Raw genomic sequence first — 18,929 nt, 5'->3', positions numbered from 1 at the left:
CAGACTTTGGTGTACTTTCACTGCTCTTTGTACCTCCGTCGTGGAGATATGACGAGAGAAGAAACAGCTTCATTTTCAGAGTTAGAAAACTGAGAGAAGGACAGATTTCCGCCCCTCAAACAAACGTAATTCATGGCTCAACGGTAAGATAATTGTGAAAACTGCTTCCACTGTGAGTGTCAGCAGTGTCTGAAGATATATTGGCACAAGCCTCATGTCTTAACTTCGCTTCATTAAGGAGATATGACAATTTGAAAATCCCTCCCGTTACAGGATTTCAGCACTGAGTTTCACAACCTCCCCATAGACTTTGAATGGGGAATTTTCAGACCTTGTGTCACTTCGAGGCAAATTGTGAAAAAAAACGTAACTCGCATGATAATGATAGTGACACTGTCTTAAAGCCAACAAAAATACCTACGTTTTGATGTATAATTTGTGTGGGTTCAGCGAACATTGAGTAAGCAACAGGAGTTTGTTCGTACATGAAGAAGGGATTCAGAGCTTAGAGTGCACGCACTCAAACTCTCAGTCCATAGCAACGATAACAACCCATGCAAATCCTCATAATTCATACAAAAGTTAAAAATTAATTTAAGGGAAACGGTAGAACTTATGGAAAAGCTGAATTAGACAATAGTAGCAGAAGGACAGGAGAATAGTTTAAAGGTGGAATGGTGGTTCTAGGTGAAAGTATGTGGAAGTAGTTAAGCTTCAAATAATGCCACTTAGAGCATTTTATGGGATGTCTGCCATTCACTTCAATGGGAGCAGAAACTGGATGAAAAAATTAATATAGCAAAAAATATAACAGTTATAACAACCAAAAGATATAGCTGGAAAGAGCAGAGCTGACAGAAACTGTAAAAATTTGAATGGTGATAATGGCATAAAAACTGGGGGACTAGTTAAGCGGCAAAAAACGTACGGAAGCAACTAGAAAAAGAAAAAGAAAGAATAAAGAGAAACAGGATCCCAATAGTGTGAATGCCTGTGAGGCATTCACACTATTGGGATCCTGTTTCTCTTAATCAGGTCAGGTCCTTAGTGTGGCAATAAGGACCTGACCACATAGTTCATACTTTTGACACACTTTGTTCCCCAGTTGCTGCTTTTCCAATCCCAGACTGCAGCTTTTCAGCTGCCAGCGACACATACACATCAACCCCCAGATCCCAGCACACTCCTTTGAACAGGGGAGGCCACAGCCTGCCACATACCCCCATCGCCCGATCTAGGCCGGGGAGTCGTCCAGCCTAGCCTACCCACCCCCAAACATCTGCGTCCCCGGCCCATGGACCAGCGGCAGGGATGAGTGGGACCAGGGGTCCAACCGCATCACCAATGTAACGGGAATGACGGACCTGACCACATATTTCACTGGTTTACACACTTTATTTCCCGGTTGCTGCTTTTCCAATCCTAGGCTGCAGTCTGCAGATGTGCCCAAGCCACACCCTGCCACAATTGGTTTTTAAACATCCACATAAAAATATATATAACTGAAATAATCAATATATTTTTTGTAGCTTTGTCTATAGGGTTATTCATGGATGCAAAAAAAGAAGAAAAATTGTGATAATAAAAGGCAGAAACAAGAGACTTTAATCAAAGGAAAGGAAAGAAGGCAATGAGATACAAAAAGAGGACAACAGGCAAAAAGATGCAAGTCAAAGGAAATGAAAAGAAGAAAGAAAATAAGTGCAAAACAGTATCAGAGGTGAAGCATTACCCTGGTAAGTTTGTGGATGCAGTAGAGCAAGCAGCTCATATACTCTCAGCCTGTAGACGATGGACCAGCTCTTAACTGAATTGCCATAAGACCTGAATAGAGCAGGCAACCTGGAGACATAAATAAATGGATACTAAGACTATATAACTGAAAATGACATTAAACAAATTTTTTAACATACATTTAAACAATTCTATACAAGTAAAACCAACGAGGCACTAACTTGGTAAGCAGAGCCACAGCACAGGTTAATGGTGTGAGTAGACGGCTGATGACTTCATCAGTCACAAGCTCTCTACAGTGCTGCAGCAGGTTCTTCATCGCTGTTCAGACACACAGTTGAGAGAAATTTTAACTTTCTTTCTTAATCACACACACACACACACACACACACACACACACACACACACACACACACACACACACACCTCTTATGGTGACATCTAATTGACATCTAATTGACATAATGCTTTCCCTAGCCCCTTACCTTAACACTAACAATGAAAAATGAATGCCTAACCCCTACCTAACCATAACCCAAATTTAACCCTGTCACTGAAACCACATTTGGAGTCTCAAAAATGCCTTCCAACTTGTGGAGACACAGATTTCTGTTTGGCAGTGAGTGTACCAACCACTGAGTGCTCCAGAACGTCCTTCGAGTGTAACCTGCCACGTGAAGTAGTCCCCACGTCGGAGCTCCATCTCCTGCTCACGAAGTGAAGCAGGAAACACACATCTCCACAGTAGAAGCAGGCGGGGCAGATGGTGCTCCACCACAGCTGGACCTATAAACACAGATTAATACACAAGGCACAACAAATTCCTATCAAATCTTTCATCTCTCCAGATACAAGCTCTCCAATCTACCACAGGGCCTCCTCGGAACACCTCAATGTAGAGGAGCAGCAGCTCTGAGCCCATTCTAAATAACTGAATTCCTTACTGTGTTGCTAAAGGAAAGCCCATCCACCCCTCAGAGAAAGCTCATTGCTTGTATCTGAGATCTCATTCTTTGGAACTAACAATAATAGTGCTAATACAGTTTGACGGATTTATTGCATTTCTCACCCGAACATTTGAAACACTTTTATAATTCAAAAAAAAAAAAAAAAAAATCATTACACTTATCTGTTTTAATTTAAGAATGTTCTGCTGGTCAGTTACAATAAATTGGAGATTTGGAGCAACAGAGAGAAAAAGCAGGAAGTGGAAGTAATTATTAGGCATGTTTGTCTCACCATCCACTTCCCTGCCTACTCTGCTGGTGCATCAACAGCAAACTACAACCTATAAAAATTTACCAGTCAACAGCTGATGGTAGAAACAGGTTACTGAATAAACTCTTTGGTGTGACAAGGGATTTAATCAAATAAAATGTTAGTTCAAAGTTTAATATTATATTGTTATATTAGAGAAGAGGAGATTTTATTGTGGTACTAGATGAAATGATGTCAGTCATGGGGACCTGTATACCATGAATTTCTTTCAGGGAAAGCAAAACCTTTCAAATACTAATATCCCCTAAAGAAGCTGCAATCTGTAAGGGCATGCTTCTACTCCATCTCAAACACAATGGTAATGAAGATGTTTGCAGATCTTCACAGTTTCCTCTGGTATGGTGCAAGAAGATTTAGAGTGTAGTTCAGCAGTTTTACCCAGCGTGATTAAAGAGGAGATGAGCAGCCAGCCAGCCTGAGTCCTCTGGAGAGAAATCTGACTGTTCTGAGAGGCTGAACGGAGGAGGTCTTCTGCCAGATCCAACACCATCTACACACATAGATACACAACATAAATAATAACAAAGTGGAGCTATCAAACAAACTCATAAACAGGATTTCAGCAATAAAAGTAGTAGCCATGAAACTGTTTCAAAATAAAATTGACAAAAGCTTCAAATCACTCTAATGATGATGTGGTGATGCAATTCTGAAGATGTGTATGGCAAAATGTTCAGTGTAATAATGTGGTGCCAGTGTACACACCTTGTCCTTGGTGTGTGGAATTCCAAGTGGGCAGTGCTGCACTGCTGCCACCAGGGCAGCAATAGCAGCTCCATACCCAGCTACAGCGTCGGGTGAGGATTTCAGTGCCACTAGACGTTCGACGCAACAGTCCAGGAGGAGAGAGCAGTGAGACGGCATAGCCATGGCAACGCAGCGCAGGCACCAAGCAGCAGCCAGCCTGGCCAAGGTGGCTGGGTGAAGGAGGACAGAGATCACCGTGTCCAGGAGGGCTGGATGCATGAGTGGGAGAGACAGTCAGTCATACGCTGAGATTTTGCAGGACTTACGTCCACCTTTGTGAATACATTTGTAAATCACATTTCTTACATCACAACAAGTATTTTATTTGCCAGCTACTCTGAAAAGTAATCAGCTGCAGTGAGATGGATGTACTCCAACTTCACCATCTTAAGCTGCGATGGTATTAGGTTCTTCTCTGTAGGTTCAGTGTGCTCAGGGTATAGTGCAGTGGAAATGCTCCCAAAATTTTGAGATATATTAGAGACATTAGCCAATATAAAAAATAAAAAAAAAAACACTGTTGTGCTTTGTTCTACCTCCAGTATGACCATCTCAAAGTCTTGGGAACATTTCCAGCTAGAAGAGGAGCACCCTTAATCAGCAATGTACAACTGGAGTTAGTATCCACCTCACAGCAGTGTGGAAGATGTTGCATAATATGTGATGCATAGAGAGACACAGAGGTGGTTACAAAGAAAGAAACAAAGAAAGAAATATCTAAATTAAAACTGCAAGCAGTGATAAGAGGGCTTTTGCACTTTGGTGCACACCCTGGCTTGCTGTGGTCGAGCTGTGTTGCGATCCACCTTTGCTATAACTGAGCCTGGGAACTCATTGTTGTGGGCAGACTGATGGTCTGCTATGCCCACTAAATGGTGGTGGAGAATACCCACTAATTATGCATCCGCTCCTATATATATCATGAACAGAACTACCAATGAATTTTATATACATGGGATGATAAGATGTTCATTAAAGTACAATAGAAATGTTTAATTTTTACTGTGAAACATCATCAGTGTTTGAAGTTTATTCATGGTATCACGGACACGCCCTTCAAAAAAAATCTCTTAAATCCCAGGAGGAGTTTGAAAAAGTACAAGTGGTGGGAAATGCAAAAAAGATGTCAAAATCAACTATTAAATTCAAAATGGGGGACTTATGGCTGGTCGGGTTTAGGACATCAATCCAAAATAATTTTTGTGTCTCTTAGGATGTTACATGGGTGTGCCAAATTTCGTACATGTATATGAACGACAGAGGTGGAGTTAATTTGCAAATTTATAGGCGCTATGGAAGCATTCTACACTGCACATATCTAAGACCAATAAAATACACAAGTTTTCACAAGACCTGATGTATGTGCAAAAATTTTTAATGGGATTTTGAGCATGGTTAAACTGTCAACAAGGTGACTCGTTTCCCTGAACAACAATAAACGGAGCAGATACAATAAGCCTTTTGCACTGTCAGCGCTCAGGCCCTAATGAGTGTCTTTAACACTATAGAAAAACACATCTTGCAGACCTGTGGTAGTGTCTGTGAGCAGGGGGGCCGCAGAAGATCCCAATCCCTGAACCAATGCTCCCATTTCCAGCAGGCAGCAAACCAACATGTGCTGACTGGCTGAGACATCTGCAGACGAGACTTTGGTCTCCACGTTCCTGTCAGTCAGAGCAGCATCTAAACACACATCATCAAAAACATGCATACTTTTACTAACACTTAATAAATAATGACACTGTAAATCAAATGGCTTCAGAAGCCAGTTACACCAAATATGGATATGGATGTTATTTCCTTTTTTATTTAGCACATTTTACTAAATAAATCTGGCAAAACAATACCCCAGCAACCCCAGCCCCATTTTCACCTATATAAGGTGATTCCTGTGCATCCTACAGGAATTTACAAGTTGATAATAACTTCACTGAAAAATTTGATAGGTGATGTGTCATAAAAGCTCAGATTCTCCAACATTCAGAAATGAAGGTCAAGATTATCACTGTAAGACTGTCAACGTTGGGGGGGGAAAGTGTTGCTGTTACTTTGTTTTAGCTACTGGCTGTACTTTGGAATACAGTTGTTCTCACATCAGGTTTCAGGGGTGTTGCTCCCAAGAGACAGTTGTATTTGTTTGAGTAACACAGTGAACTTAGCTTCACATTTGGCCTAAACGTACCACAAGGTTGTTATTTATAATACTTTTCATTATCAAAATGGAAAATATTCATAATATTTGGATGATTCTTCAGCTTCAAATGTTCAAAAATAGTGGGAAAAAAAGAGTTACTCCCAAAAGTCAAAATAAATTCTAGAGTTCAGACAAAAACAAGGTAACAAATCTGATACAGCAAAAATTCACATCTGAGAAGCTAGTACCTGTAAAATTGTTTATATTCATATGCAGTGACTTTAATCAGTTGGTACAACTGATATTTTCCTATATGATTTTTAGCATTATTTCCATAATGTTCCTTCAGGAGCTATTCTAGCAATCATAACATGCTGTTATTGAGTGAATTATATATATATATTTAATACATTTGTCTAATACAGAGAAGACAGCCATATACAGAATTTCCTTTCACCATGCTCACCAACTGCTCGTTTCTGTGTGGCCACAGCGAGACAGAGCTGTTTTACAGCGTTGATCTGGGCCTTCTCTCCCAGCAGAGACCCCAGAGTGCTCCTCAGGATAAAAGAGACACACCGACGCGTCACTGCAGCATCAGCTGGTGTCTGCGTTGCCCTGACGTGTGACGCCAGCTCCATCAGCAAGGACAGGAAAGCAGGGAAGTTGGCTTCAAGCCAGGAGCTGCCCAAAGTGGAGACAAACACCACGTAGGCCTGAGAGGCAGGGGAGAGTGAGTTCACAACAAACATCTAAATAGCATGATTCCATGCTGTCACTGTGGTTCACCTGTGTAACTCCGATGCGGACGTCCTTGCTGACAGAGCTTGTACCCTTGAGCATGTCTCCACTGGCTCGGAGAAAACCCCCTCCACCCCGCAGAAACCCTCCAGACAGTAATTCCATGACCTCCTCCAGAGAGCCTTGACTCCGAGCACCCTGCCTGGGGGCTGCAGGGGAGGAGGGGGGCAATAGAGTTTATTGATCTCATATATGTGCAAATAGCTGTCTGAACATACATGTAAATGCCAACGTGGAGGGTTGGTAATTCAACTCACCCAGCAATTACAGTGTGAGACTGCAAATCTAATAAACACTGGGAAGCTCTAACTGCAATTGTACAACTCCAATAATGTAATCTAATGGCCAATTAAATTACATAATAATATGTAATCTGTGAATATGTCTTCACTGACATACTGATTGTTGAACTTGTCATCTATTGTCATAACCTGATGCAGAGAGCTGCTTATTTATAGGTACAGTGCAGCGGGAGGAAAAAAAATAATTTTTTGTAAAAAATACAAAGTAGCTTTATTTATTTTTTGGGAAGCTGAGTTCAGTTTCACACCCAGTAACACCCAAGAATGATTACTGCTAGATTGGTAAAAAAAGAAATCACAAAAATAGAATGGATTTGACAAACTGGAATAGGTTGAAAGACCTGAAAAAGCAAAGCATGATTCCATAATCTAAAGAAACAGATGAAAGACAAATTTATTAATATTCATCAGTCTGGAAAGGGTTACAAAGCCATTTCTAAGACTTTGGGATTCCAGTGAACCATGGTGACAGCCATTATACTTGGCAAAAAACCCCGTCTTTTATGACCCCTAAGCCTTTTGGGAAAATATTCTGTGGACTGAGAAGAAAACAAAAGTTGAACTTGAGTCCCACTAAATCTGACACAAAACTAAACACAGCATTTTATTAAAATAACTTAAAGCATGGTGGTAGTGTCATGGTCTGGGGCTGCTTTGGGTTCGGATAACCTGTACATATTACAGAGCCCTATTTTGGGGTCATACCAGTGAACTGTCGCGGTTCCACAGCAGCAGCTAGGAGAATTCCCAGCAGTTTGGATACAGACACTCTGACGTTGTAGTTTGATCCTTCAAAAGCTCTGAAGCACACAGTGGCCACATTCTCCAGCTCACTGGTCCACAAGAATGCAGCCTCTCTCTGCAGCTCCAACAAAACCTGACCGGATGACACACAGAAGTACTTAGCTATCCAAACATCTGAGCCGAAAATGAGCACAAACCAAGACAAAGTTTCATAGACCTCCAGATTCAGATTGATTTTTAAAACTAGCTGCATGGAAGGAAATCAAACCTAAACTGACAGGGTGTTACAAGAACAATAAATAATAAATAATGTCAAATGAGACATGACGGCTGCTGTTACCTTGGCAGCAGCACAGCGTACAGCCATGGACCGGTCTGTCAGACAGGCTCTCACTACCTTGTAGATGTCACGGTGACACGACACTGCACTGACACCCAAACCTCGAAGGATCCTCTCCATGCTGAGCATGATCTCATAGCGACCCTGAGACTGAGAGCAGCACAGAAGGTTATTTGTGAAAAATCATCTCACAAATCTGCAGCTGTTCTGATTAAAATCTTTCTTTATCTTATAACTACTTTGACCTGTTCAAGTGAGAAAAGCCCTTCAAAATCTCAATCAGAATATCTAGGTAACATTTTCAGCATTTATCACTACACAGTTTCAGGGCAGGCAGGGATGTCACACACATGAGCCAGAGCCAGAATTAGCCTAAAGGTGGTGGTGTCAGAAGTCCATTCCAATGTTTTTTTTTCATTATTTCCCAAAGTGAAATTAATTACACACACAAACACATGCACGTTTTCTTTGAATTACCACAAATTACAGAACAAGGTCCTGATAATGAACTGCATTTTCTTTCCTATAATTGTATGTAAGAGCTGTGGTGATGTATTTCTTTGTTTTACTAAAACCGCATGTCTTGGATAATGTGGAAAATATTATAAATCTATTATTGCAGGTATTTGTCCTAGGACATCACAAAGATCCAATGTATAATTAAACTTCTTTAACCTGAAAGAAAGGGAAATAATTTGGAGGTGTTTTTAAAGGTTGCCGGGCAACAGTTTTAGAGGACCCCTCTATATAGTGTTAGACAAATATTCAGCCATACTTGTGCCAGAGCTACAAACTTGATGATAGCTACTAAAAGCTTCTGGTTGAGATAAAACTTAAGTAAATATATAAATGTCCCTGTGTTATATATTTGACCCAGATCCAAAATGAATTCAAACCCAGTTCTTGTTATTTAAAGCCAGATGTGTGCTGTACAATCATTCTACCTCGGAAAGAATTACATATTAATGTCTGAATAAATGTCTGGTTTGTGGTTAGTCTGCATGTGTCCCTTTTTTGTTCCAGCAGAATCACTGACAATTTGTTAAACCTGCTTTAGTCTTTTCTACATCTTTCTGAAACTTACAAAAGCAGGAGATAAGTGAACAAACCTCAGCACTCTTCATAGCCTTCAGCAGGCAAACTAACGTATCTTTGAAGCAGCCGATGAGCATCCGACCAAGCTGTTCATATAATGTGCCAAGACATGCAATGGCTGCCCTGAAAAACACATAAGAAAACGGTAAATGGACTGGCACTTACAGGGAGTGCAGAATTATTAGGCAAATGAGTATTTTGTCCACATCATCCTCTTCATGCATGTTGTCTTACTCCAAGCTGTATAGGCTCGAAAGTCTACTACCAATTAAGCATATTAGGTGATGTGCATCTCTGTAATGAGAAGGGGTGTGGTCTAATGACATCAACACCCCATATCAGGTGTGCATAATTATTAGGCAACTTCCTTTCCTTTGGCAAAATGGGTCAAAAGAAGGACTTGACAGGCTCAGAAAAGTCAAAAATAGTGAGATATCTTGCAGAGGGATGCAGCAGTCTCAAAATTGCAAAGCTTCTGAAGCGTGATCATCGAACAATCAAGCGTTTCATTCAAAATAGTCAACAGGGTCGCAAGAAGCGTGTGGAAAAACCAAGGCGCAAAATAACTGCCCATGAACTGAGAAAAGTCAAGCGTGCAGCTGCCAAGATGCCACTTGCCACCAGTTTGGCCATATTTCAGAGCTGCAACATCACTGGAGTGCCCAAAAGCACAAGGTGTGCAATACTCAGAGACATGGCCAAGGTAAGAAAGGCTGAAAGACGACCACCACTGAACAAGACACACAAGCTGAAACGTCAAGACTGGGCCAAGAAATATCTCAAGACTGGTTTTTCTAAGGTTTTATGGACTGATGAAATGAGAGTGAGTCTTGATGGGCCAGATGGATGGGCCCGTGGCTGGATTGGTAAAGGGCAGAGAGCTCCAGTCCGACTCAGACGCCAGCAAGGTGGATGTGGAGTACTGGTTTGGGCTGGTATCATCAAAGATGAGCTTGTGGGGCCTTTTCGGATTGAGGATGGAGTCAAGCTCAACTCCCAGTCCTACTGCCAGTTTCTGGAAGATACCTTCTTCAAGCAGTGGTACAGGAAGAAGTCTGCATCCTTCAAGAAAAACATGATTTTCATGCAGGACAATGCTCCATCACACGCGTCCAAGTACTCCACAGCGTGGCTGGCAAGAGAGGGTATAAAAGAAGACAAACTAATGACATGGCCTCCTTGTTCACCTGATCTGAACCCCATTGAGAACCTGTGGTCCATCATCAAATGTGAGATTTACAAGGAGGGAAAACAGTACACCTCTCTGAACAGTGTCTGGGAGGCTGTGGTTGCTGCTGCACGCAATGTTGATGGTGAACAGATCAAAACACTGACAGAATCCATGGATGGCAGGCTTTTGAGCGTCCTTGCAAAGAAAGGTGGCTATATTGGTCGCTGATTTGTTTTTGTTTTGTTTTTGAATGTCAGAAATGTATATTTGTGAATGTGGAGATGTTATATTGGTGTCACTGGTAAAAATAAATAATTGAAATGGGTATATATTTGTTTTTTGCTAAGTTGCCTAATAATTATGCACAGTAATAGTCACCTGCACACACAGATATCCCCCTAAAATAGCTAAAACTAACAACAAACTAAAAACTACTTCCAAAAACATTAAGCTTTGATATTAATGAGGTTTTTGGGTTCATTGAGAACATGGTTGTTGTTCAATAATAAAATTATTCCTCAAAAATACAACTTGCCTAATAATTCTGCACTCCCTGTATATTGTGCTTTTCTACTCTGAAAGCACTTACTTATTGACACGTCTTATTCACCCACACACACACATTCATGCAAACACTTTTTTCTACTGTATGCCAAGGGGCTTTTTAACCTTCACGCACTCACACTTAAGTGGATGTAATTGCAGCTCAATGTTCAAACATCCTGCCTAAGGATACGTCAACATGCAGACTAGAGGAGCCAAGGTTTGAAAAACTGCATAGGGACAGGGAGCGTGTTCAACAAACCCTAAACATCAGCAAGCATGAATTTCGCATTTCGTAACAGCATCTATTTTGTGGTGGAATATTAACACATGTCAGCATGATATTTATCTTAAAAAAAAAAACAGGAGGGCAAGAAAGAGCCATATATATTAGCTGAGACCACTGTCGTCACAGACAGAAAAAAAAATGGAAATCAGTGGAAATTATATTACAATTATATTAATTATAGTACGATTCATACTCAATTTCAGAACCTTACTTTTCAGAAGCTTGATAGCATTTAATGACTCATTTAATGTGAACAAATATCAACAAGCAATGTTTAGAGTGTAAACGGCCCACAGACTGCATTTAAAAACTAGCTTGAAAACTGAACTAAACATATTTTAAGTCTTAAAAAGTTTTCAGCTTCATTTTCATTCAAATAATCACATCACAATAACATTTCCAATTGTGACATCAGTGAATAGAGATTTATTCTTTAAATTTCAAGCTTTCAAAAAAATAACACTGTTGTTATTAACACTGTGTTACACCCCGGCCTAGGCAACCGGCGTGCAACACAGGAACAATAAAAATAAGGGGAAAAAAACAAAACAACTACTACGGTTTTCCACAAAAATATCCCAAAACGAAAGTATCGACAGCTATTTACATCAAAACACCAAACTATTTACAACCGGGGGGGAAGATCGCGACCATCACAAACTGAAACACAAGGCTTAAATACATAGAGGGAGCAATCAGGGAATGGACCACAGGAGGGAAACACAGCTGGGGCAAATCAGAACTGACGAGACAAGGAAGCGTAAACTGAACACACTGAGATACAACAGACCTTCAAAGTAAAACAGGAAACATAACCGTCATGCCTAAAACAAAACACTGACAACACCGAATCGTAACAACTGTCTCACATGCTCCCTGAATGGGTACTGCACCCACATTTTTAAGGGGATGGAAAAGAGGAAAAGTTTTTTTTTTCTTCCCTCGTGATCATAAATGTATCCAGACTTACAACCGGGTTGGAAGGGCTGACGGCGAGTCATCTTTGCTGCGTATTATGTCGTTACACCTCTCCACCATTAAGTTGGATGGGATGGGGTCTCCTAAGCGATAGAGCACAGCCAAGCAGTGGGCCAACAGCCAGCGGGTAGGCCCGCTTGGAGAGTTAATTAGAATTTCCCACAGCTGGTCAACCAAACACCGCTGGTTCTGTCTGATATCGACCTAATGGGTAACAAACATTAATAGAATTACCACTCTCAGAGTTACACAATTAATTCCTTTTTATTTTCCATGATCATATGACCTCTTACCCTGTCAGTGACTGGGAGGAGCCTCTTTAGGTGGTTAAGCCATTCCAAGATGAACTCGGCCTTCTGGTGTTTGCCCACCTGATTACATGCCTCCTCGTCCAGGAGGAGGCTGTGAGCACGCTCCATCGCACAACACCAGTAGTGCTCCTCTTTCACCTTCTGTCTTTTTCCTGTGCTCTCCCAAGTGCTCAGTGTGGATGACCTGCCATCCTCCAAAATTCTTTGAGACATAGGATAAAAAACAAAAAACAAAGGCAGTTTAGTTTATCTAGCGTTAGTAGAAAGACAGCACCAAGGCACACAAGATTTGGCTCAGACTTTGCTCCAATCAAGGACCCCAGCTGTGGATACTGGGAACAAATATTCTCATTCGGTGAATACTGTGGGTGATGTTAACAATGAGAGTAATATTTTCTAGCATATTTCTTTAAGTTTCCAAAAATGTATATATATATATATATATAAAATTAGAGCTGGGCGATAGAACGATAACGATATGTATTGCGAAATAACTTTTTCTCGATAGAAAAATTAAACTATTGCGATAGGCTCTTGAACAGCCAATCCAAATTAAGTAGCGCAGAGCCGAACCAATCACAGCCGCAGCGTCACGTCACGTGACTTGTTACGTGCGTGCCAAGCCGCACATGTGTATTTGTTTGGGAAGCAGCCAGCCGCAATGCCGCCCAGGGTAATGGAGGAAATGAGTGCGCAGACTAGAGAAAAATCAACCGACAGCGTGACCGAAGGTTACCGAAGAGAAAACCGATGATGGTTCCAATGCCGGAGAGATTGTCGAACGGAAGAGCCATAGAAGTTCCGTAGTGTGAAGGTATTTCGGCTATTTCAAGTCTGACAAAAAACAGAGTAGCGCACTGTAAATTGTGCCGAAAGCAAGTCTGGAAATACAATAAAGCGGTGCATGCTCAATCTCTGACTGGAAGCGCTGATTCGTCATTCGGCTTTTGTCAGACTAAAGTAACTGTTAAAACTGTTTGAAAAGCTAAGCTATACAACAAGGAGAGATTGAGAATTTCCTTTTAGTTCTCAGTTTATTTGATATTGACAAAAGTTAGTCAGTTTTGTCTGTTCTTCTGTAAAACAAACTAAGATTTATTTTTAGAATTAATATTTTGTTTCTAAGTGGAATTGACAATTTAGTCGTCTGTTTCGTTTGTTCTATTTTGAAACTTAAACGCTTTAGCGGCTGCCTTTTGTGTAGTTTGCAATATTTGCCTTTATTTATCTGAAAAAGTCTCATGTTCCTTAAGTACTTCTACCCTGTTGAACTTATTTTGGAAAATAAATATTTAAATCAAAACAAGCTGCTGATTATTTCACATTTTACTTGTGAGCAACGGCACATTTAAATCTTACAAATATAGTTATTTGGCTTATATCGTGATAGATATCGTTATCGCCTGAAATGAAAAAAACATATCGTGATATGAAAAATTTTATATCGCCCAGCTCTATATAAAATATACATATTATTATATATATATATATATTATTATATATATTATTTTGCTGTATACACCATTTAAGATTGTGGTTGGGTTTTTTTTTTTTTTTTTTTTTAAATGGACGTACAGATCAACTTGACATTGGAACTAGAGGATTCCCAATAGCCAACAGCTGCCTTTGGGATCCTGATGGAGAACTAATGAACACTATGGTCTCCCTGTGCCCTAAACTGCAAAGCAAGCCAGGGCTGCGTGATATGATGAAATATGCCGGATGACGAAATTAAAACATCTATTGTTAAAGGACCTGTTAAAAAAAACAAAACAAGTCGAGGACCTTATTCCTAAATGAGTGGCTACCTATGTAGCTTGGACATGGTTTGGTTATAAAAAGTCTGACATGGACCAGAAAACTGTACTACGTAAATTATGCAGGAAATCGGTACCCACCATGGACTCAAACACGACAAACCTTTTCTACCACCTACCGTTTGTTTCGTGGTGTGCCAAAATGGATGATCTGATATCGTCGTGTTGGTGTTGTTTCCAGTTCCGGGTTCAACATTGAAAGTGACCAATCACATTGTTGTGACGTTATTCTTTTACGAACCAAGCCATTCGTGCATTATGAAATTCCGATGTTGCAAGGACAATATCAGTTCTGCTTACCGTTTATTAAAGGGTTACAGTTAGGGTTAGGGTTAGGGTCCGTTGATCGGAGGACAGAGGCGGTTTCTTGCAGCTTAAGTACAGTTTTTTGTTTTACGGCGGTTTTTCCCGAAGTCGCAAAAGTATGACGTCACAACATTCTGATTGGTCACTTGCAATGTTGATCCTGGAACAAAATGTTTTAGTATGACGATCTGGGAACAACACCAACACGACGATATCAGATTGTGTGTCGCAAAATAAACTGTTTACGGCAATATTTTTTCACCGTTTTGATGGTCACTGTAGTGGCTATATCAATTTCTTAAAGTTCTCTCTTTCTCTTATATTTAATATAGCCACACTAAGGACGGACAAGCGCCTGTTTTTATGCGTTGTGGTTAGCAACAACTACGGTAACACCATCGCGTGTCCGCTTGTTTATGTTCCACATAAACCTTTCACAATAAAGCTCAAGATCCCGTTGAGACTTTTCAAAATAAACTGAATCACGTGAAAGAGCAGATTATTTACGGATGAGAAGTTAAAAAAAAAAAAAAAAAAAAAAAAAAGACGCCAGGTGCTAAAAAACAAAACAAAACCTTAGACTCAAACGTTAGAACAGGCTTTTCCCCGCAGCACGCCGTGTAATAAATACTCACAAAGAAAACGGCGGCCGTTATAACTTATGTCTAAAAATGTATCGTTTCATGCATCGGTTAAAACACTCGACTCCAGGTACACGATGCCCAGCTGGAAACACTTCATGCAACTCAAGCTGCCCGAGAGTCACAGAATTTACAGAAAATGTTACATTTTTGTGATATGTAAAGCGCTATACAAATACAGACCATTTACCATTTATATCGTTATCTGGACGATAGAATTCTTATATCGGGATATGAGATTCTGGTCATATCGCACAGCCCTAAGCCGAACTACGGTTTTCACTGACAGTTCACCGAAGGATTTTTCTATTTTTAAATACACTTACAGATGGTCACACTGCTATAAACCCACTGTTCCCAAGTCTGGATCTTCAAAAATAAAATAAATCAGAGCAACATGGATACCTCCTCTTTGAGTGCCTCTATATACACTCAACAAAAATATAAACGCAACACCTTTGTTACTGCTCCCATTCCCCATGGGATGGACGTAGAGACCTAAAATTCATTCCAGATACACAATATAACCATCCCTCCCAAACAGTGGTCACAAATCAGTCCAAATGTGTGGTAGTGGGCACATCTGCTATATTGAGATAATCCATCCCACCTCACAGGTGTGCCACATCAGGATGCTGATCTGACATCATGAGTAGTGCACAGGTGTACCTCAGACTGCCCACAACAAAAGGCCACCCTGGAATGTGCAGTTTTTTGCGCTATTGGGGGTCTGGGGACCCAGAACCGGTCAGTATCTGGTGTGACCACCATTTGCCTCATGCAGTGCAACACATCGTCGCATGGAGTCTATCAGATTGTCAATTGTGGCCTGTGGAATGTTGGTCCACTCCACTTCAATGGCTGTGCGAGGTTGTTGGATATTCGTGGGAACTGGTACACGCTGTCGTATACGCCGGTCAAGCACATCCCGAACATGCTCAATGGGTGACATGTCCGGTGAGTATGCTGGCCATGCAAGAACTGGGACATTCTCAGCTGCCATCTGCCCTGAACAATGTGAACCATGATTCATCCGTGAAGCGCACACCTCTCCAACGTGCCAGACGCCATCGAATGTGAGCATTTGCCCACACAAGTCTGTTACGGCGACGAGCTGGAGTCAGGTCAAGACCCTGATGAGGACGACGGGCATGCAGTTGAGCGTCCCTGAGACGGTTTCTGACAGTTTGTGCAGAAATTGTTTGGTTGTGCAAACCAATTGTTCCAGCAGCTGTCTGGGTGGCTGGTCTCAGACGATCTTGGAGGTGAACCTGCTGGATGTGGAGGTCCTGGGCTGGTGTGGTTACACGAGGTCTGCGGTTGTGAGGCCGGTTGGATGTGCTGCCATATTCTCTGAAACGCCTGTGGAGACGGCTTATGGTTGAGAAATGAACATTCAATGCACGGGCGACAGATCTGGTTGACATTCCTGCTGTCAGCATGCTAATTGCACGCTCCCTCATTGCTTGTGGCATCTGTGGCATTTTGCTGTGAGACAAAACTGCACATTCCAGGGTGGCCTTTTGTTGTGGGCAGTCTGAGGTACACCTGTGCACTACTCATGATGTCAGATCAGCATCCTGATGTGGCACACCTGTGAGGTGGGATGGATTATCTCAATATAGCAGATGTGCCCACTACCACACATTTGGACTGATTTGTGACCACTGTTTGGGAGGGATGGTTATATTGTGTATCTGGAATGAATTTTAGGTCTCTACGTCCATCCCATGGGGAATGGGAGCAGTAACAAAGGTGTTGCGTTTATATTTTTGTTGAGTGTAGATCTGGCTCCAGTCCACACACCCTCAAATATCAAAAGTTCTCATAAAAGTATCTCATACTGTGAGCCTGTAGTGCATATGTGGAATATATTTTATCAATACCTATTTTTTTCTGCATCTTGTTACATCTTATTTCAAGCCTCTCTCCACTGCTAAAGCACCTCTGAGCTCCACTAAGTGCTTTTTAGACTAAGCTATTCAGCCTTTGTCCCTAACAGAGTAGATTAAACTGGAAAAGGAGGAGAAAGATGCAGAAGAAGAGAGAGCAGCTCATAAATTATTGAACAGCACAACTTGGTCTTCTTCGTTAACACACACAGTGTTCACTGAAGTGCAGGAAGACTCTAAAAATAACTACTGTCCCACAGAAAAGAGCAGACCATGTCCCTGCTGAGCAGCCCCAGTCTGAATCAAAGTGAAAACATAGACAGGACCTACTATTCGGAATTCTAACACCAGAATTTGTCAGGACATCATGAGGACAGAACTGAGCTGCCGAACATTCAGAAATAAATTGGGTGTCAGCAGCTTCATGCTCATTGTTTCATTCACAAAAACTAAGACGTTTGGTTTCCAATACACCAGAACACAGTGATAGTCTATCTTACATGACATACACCCCACATCTTAGTAGTAAAGGAGACAAGCAGCACTGACTGCACCTGCAACCACACCCCACAGAGACATCACACTTCTCCAAGAGTGCCAGGCAAGAAATAAAACCATGAATTTCAGCTGCTGTTCTGCTGCTCTTTAACCTTGGTGCCTGAACTTCATTTCCAATCCTAAATATATCAAAACTGCCAGGGTAATTAATAGAGAAAACTGTAATGAGTAAGGTGTTAAAATAATAAATAAGGAATTACAAATCTCTTTTGAGGGAGTGGTGCTGCCATCACTGTCTACTTCAGGAAAGGTTTAAAGGAACCTTTTGTTGAAGAGGTTTAAAAGGTATTCTGGTTAGAATTCTAATGTGCAGCTGTAGCAACACAGTCTGGTTTGGCAAAACTCCCCAACTTGTTCTATTGTATTCTATTCTGCGATCTTTCTGTTTACATGGACCATGAATTCGAAATGAAGATAGACTCACTGATTAAACCCAACAGCTTCAGTGAGGATTCTTAGAGGGATTACGAAGTATCTGACACTTTTAATCTCCTGAAAGTCACATACTCTCTCCTCTATTTCCAAAGACAACATGCCACTGAAGTCAACCACATGTACCAAAGTAAGCTAACAATATGAGCCGAAAAACATTTCTTTCTCTCCACTTAAACATCTATTAAACAGTGTCGTCATTTAGCTTTAACAGCTACATTAAGCAGAGGCTTACAGGTAACAGGCTGCTAGCCTGGGTTGGCTAGCGAATGGGCAAAAGTTTGCACAAAAACTGGAGGAAAAAATGAAGGTGATCATTTACCTGGTCGTTCCGGCTACAACACGTTAGTCCTTATAAGAAAATGACAGTCCACAAAAGCAAAAGGGAAAAATTTACTTCAGTTGTGTTCAAGATCTCTGCATTCTCACCGCTGCTCCGTCTGCCGCAGACCTGAGTCGGCGACAACTCAAAGGAACGGAAATATCCTGTTACTCTTCCGGCTTTTGTTTTTTCAAATTAAAATATAACCACGGCATCTCCCCATCAATAGCCAGTCACAATTATTTCCTGTTTTCATGTGTCTAATATATATTTTGAATTTTGAACTGTACTTCACTTCTCTGTGTGCAGACTGCCTGACATTGACACCTGTGTCTTTAACGAATCTTTAACTGCCTGATTACAAAATAGTGTAAACTGCTAAATTGTCTCCCGAACTTCTCTCAGCAAAAAACAAAACAAACAAAACAAAACAAAAAACCACACACGCATCAGTCCATTTTTGGCAGAGCCACAATATCCTGTACAATATCCTA

At 41.0% G+C, this 18,929-nt stretch overlaps 1 protein-coding gene across 1 annotated transcript in view; it reads right to left on the bottom strand.

The window, feature by feature from the left end:
* heatr5a (HEAT repeat containing 5a) overlaps positions 1 to 18,578 on the bottom strand; it is a 44,655-nt gene extending 26,077 nt beyond the window's left edge. Inside the window, exons 1-14 of the mRNA XM_080871344.1 lie at positions 18,436 to 18,578; positions 12,450 to 12,669; positions 12,149 to 12,360; positions 9,190 to 9,298; positions 8,081 to 8,230; positions 7,702 to 7,873; positions 6,683 to 6,843; positions 6,360 to 6,609; positions 5,287 to 5,442; positions 3,718 to 3,968; positions 3,391 to 3,502; positions 2,368 to 2,520; positions 1,956 to 2,055; positions 1,733 to 1,842 (exon numbers count right to left, since the gene is read on the bottom strand). Coding sequence (XP_080727470.1) covers positions 1,733 to 1,842; positions 1,956 to 2,055; positions 2,368 to 2,520; positions 3,391 to 3,502; positions 3,718 to 3,968; positions 5,287 to 5,442; positions 6,360 to 6,609; positions 6,683 to 6,843; positions 7,702 to 7,873; positions 8,081 to 8,230; positions 9,190 to 9,298; positions 12,149 to 12,360; positions 12,450 to 12,575 — 2,062 coding nt within the window. The 5' untranslated portion in view covers positions 12,576 to 12,669; positions 18,436 to 18,578. The remainder of the gene's footprint in view (positions 1 to 1,732; positions 1,843 to 1,955; positions 2,056 to 2,367; positions 2,521 to 3,390; positions 3,503 to 3,717; positions 3,969 to 5,286; positions 5,443 to 6,359; positions 6,610 to 6,682; positions 6,844 to 7,701; positions 7,874 to 8,080; positions 8,231 to 9,189; positions 9,299 to 12,148; positions 12,361 to 12,449; positions 12,670 to 18,435) is intronic.
* Between the last annotated feature and the right edge of the window lie 351 nt (positions 18,579 to 18,929).

The sequence above is a fragment of the Rhamphochromis sp. 'chilingali' genome, assembly GCF_963969265.1.
Source record: "Rhamphochromis sp. 'chilingali' genome assembly, chromosome: 21".
Taxonomy (NCBI): domain Eukaryota; kingdom Metazoa; phylum Chordata; class Actinopteri; order Cichliformes; family Cichlidae; genus Rhamphochromis; species Rhamphochromis sp. 'chilingali'.
Note: the sequence above shows the minus strand (reverse complement) of the source record. Positions and strands in the feature narration are given on the sequence as shown.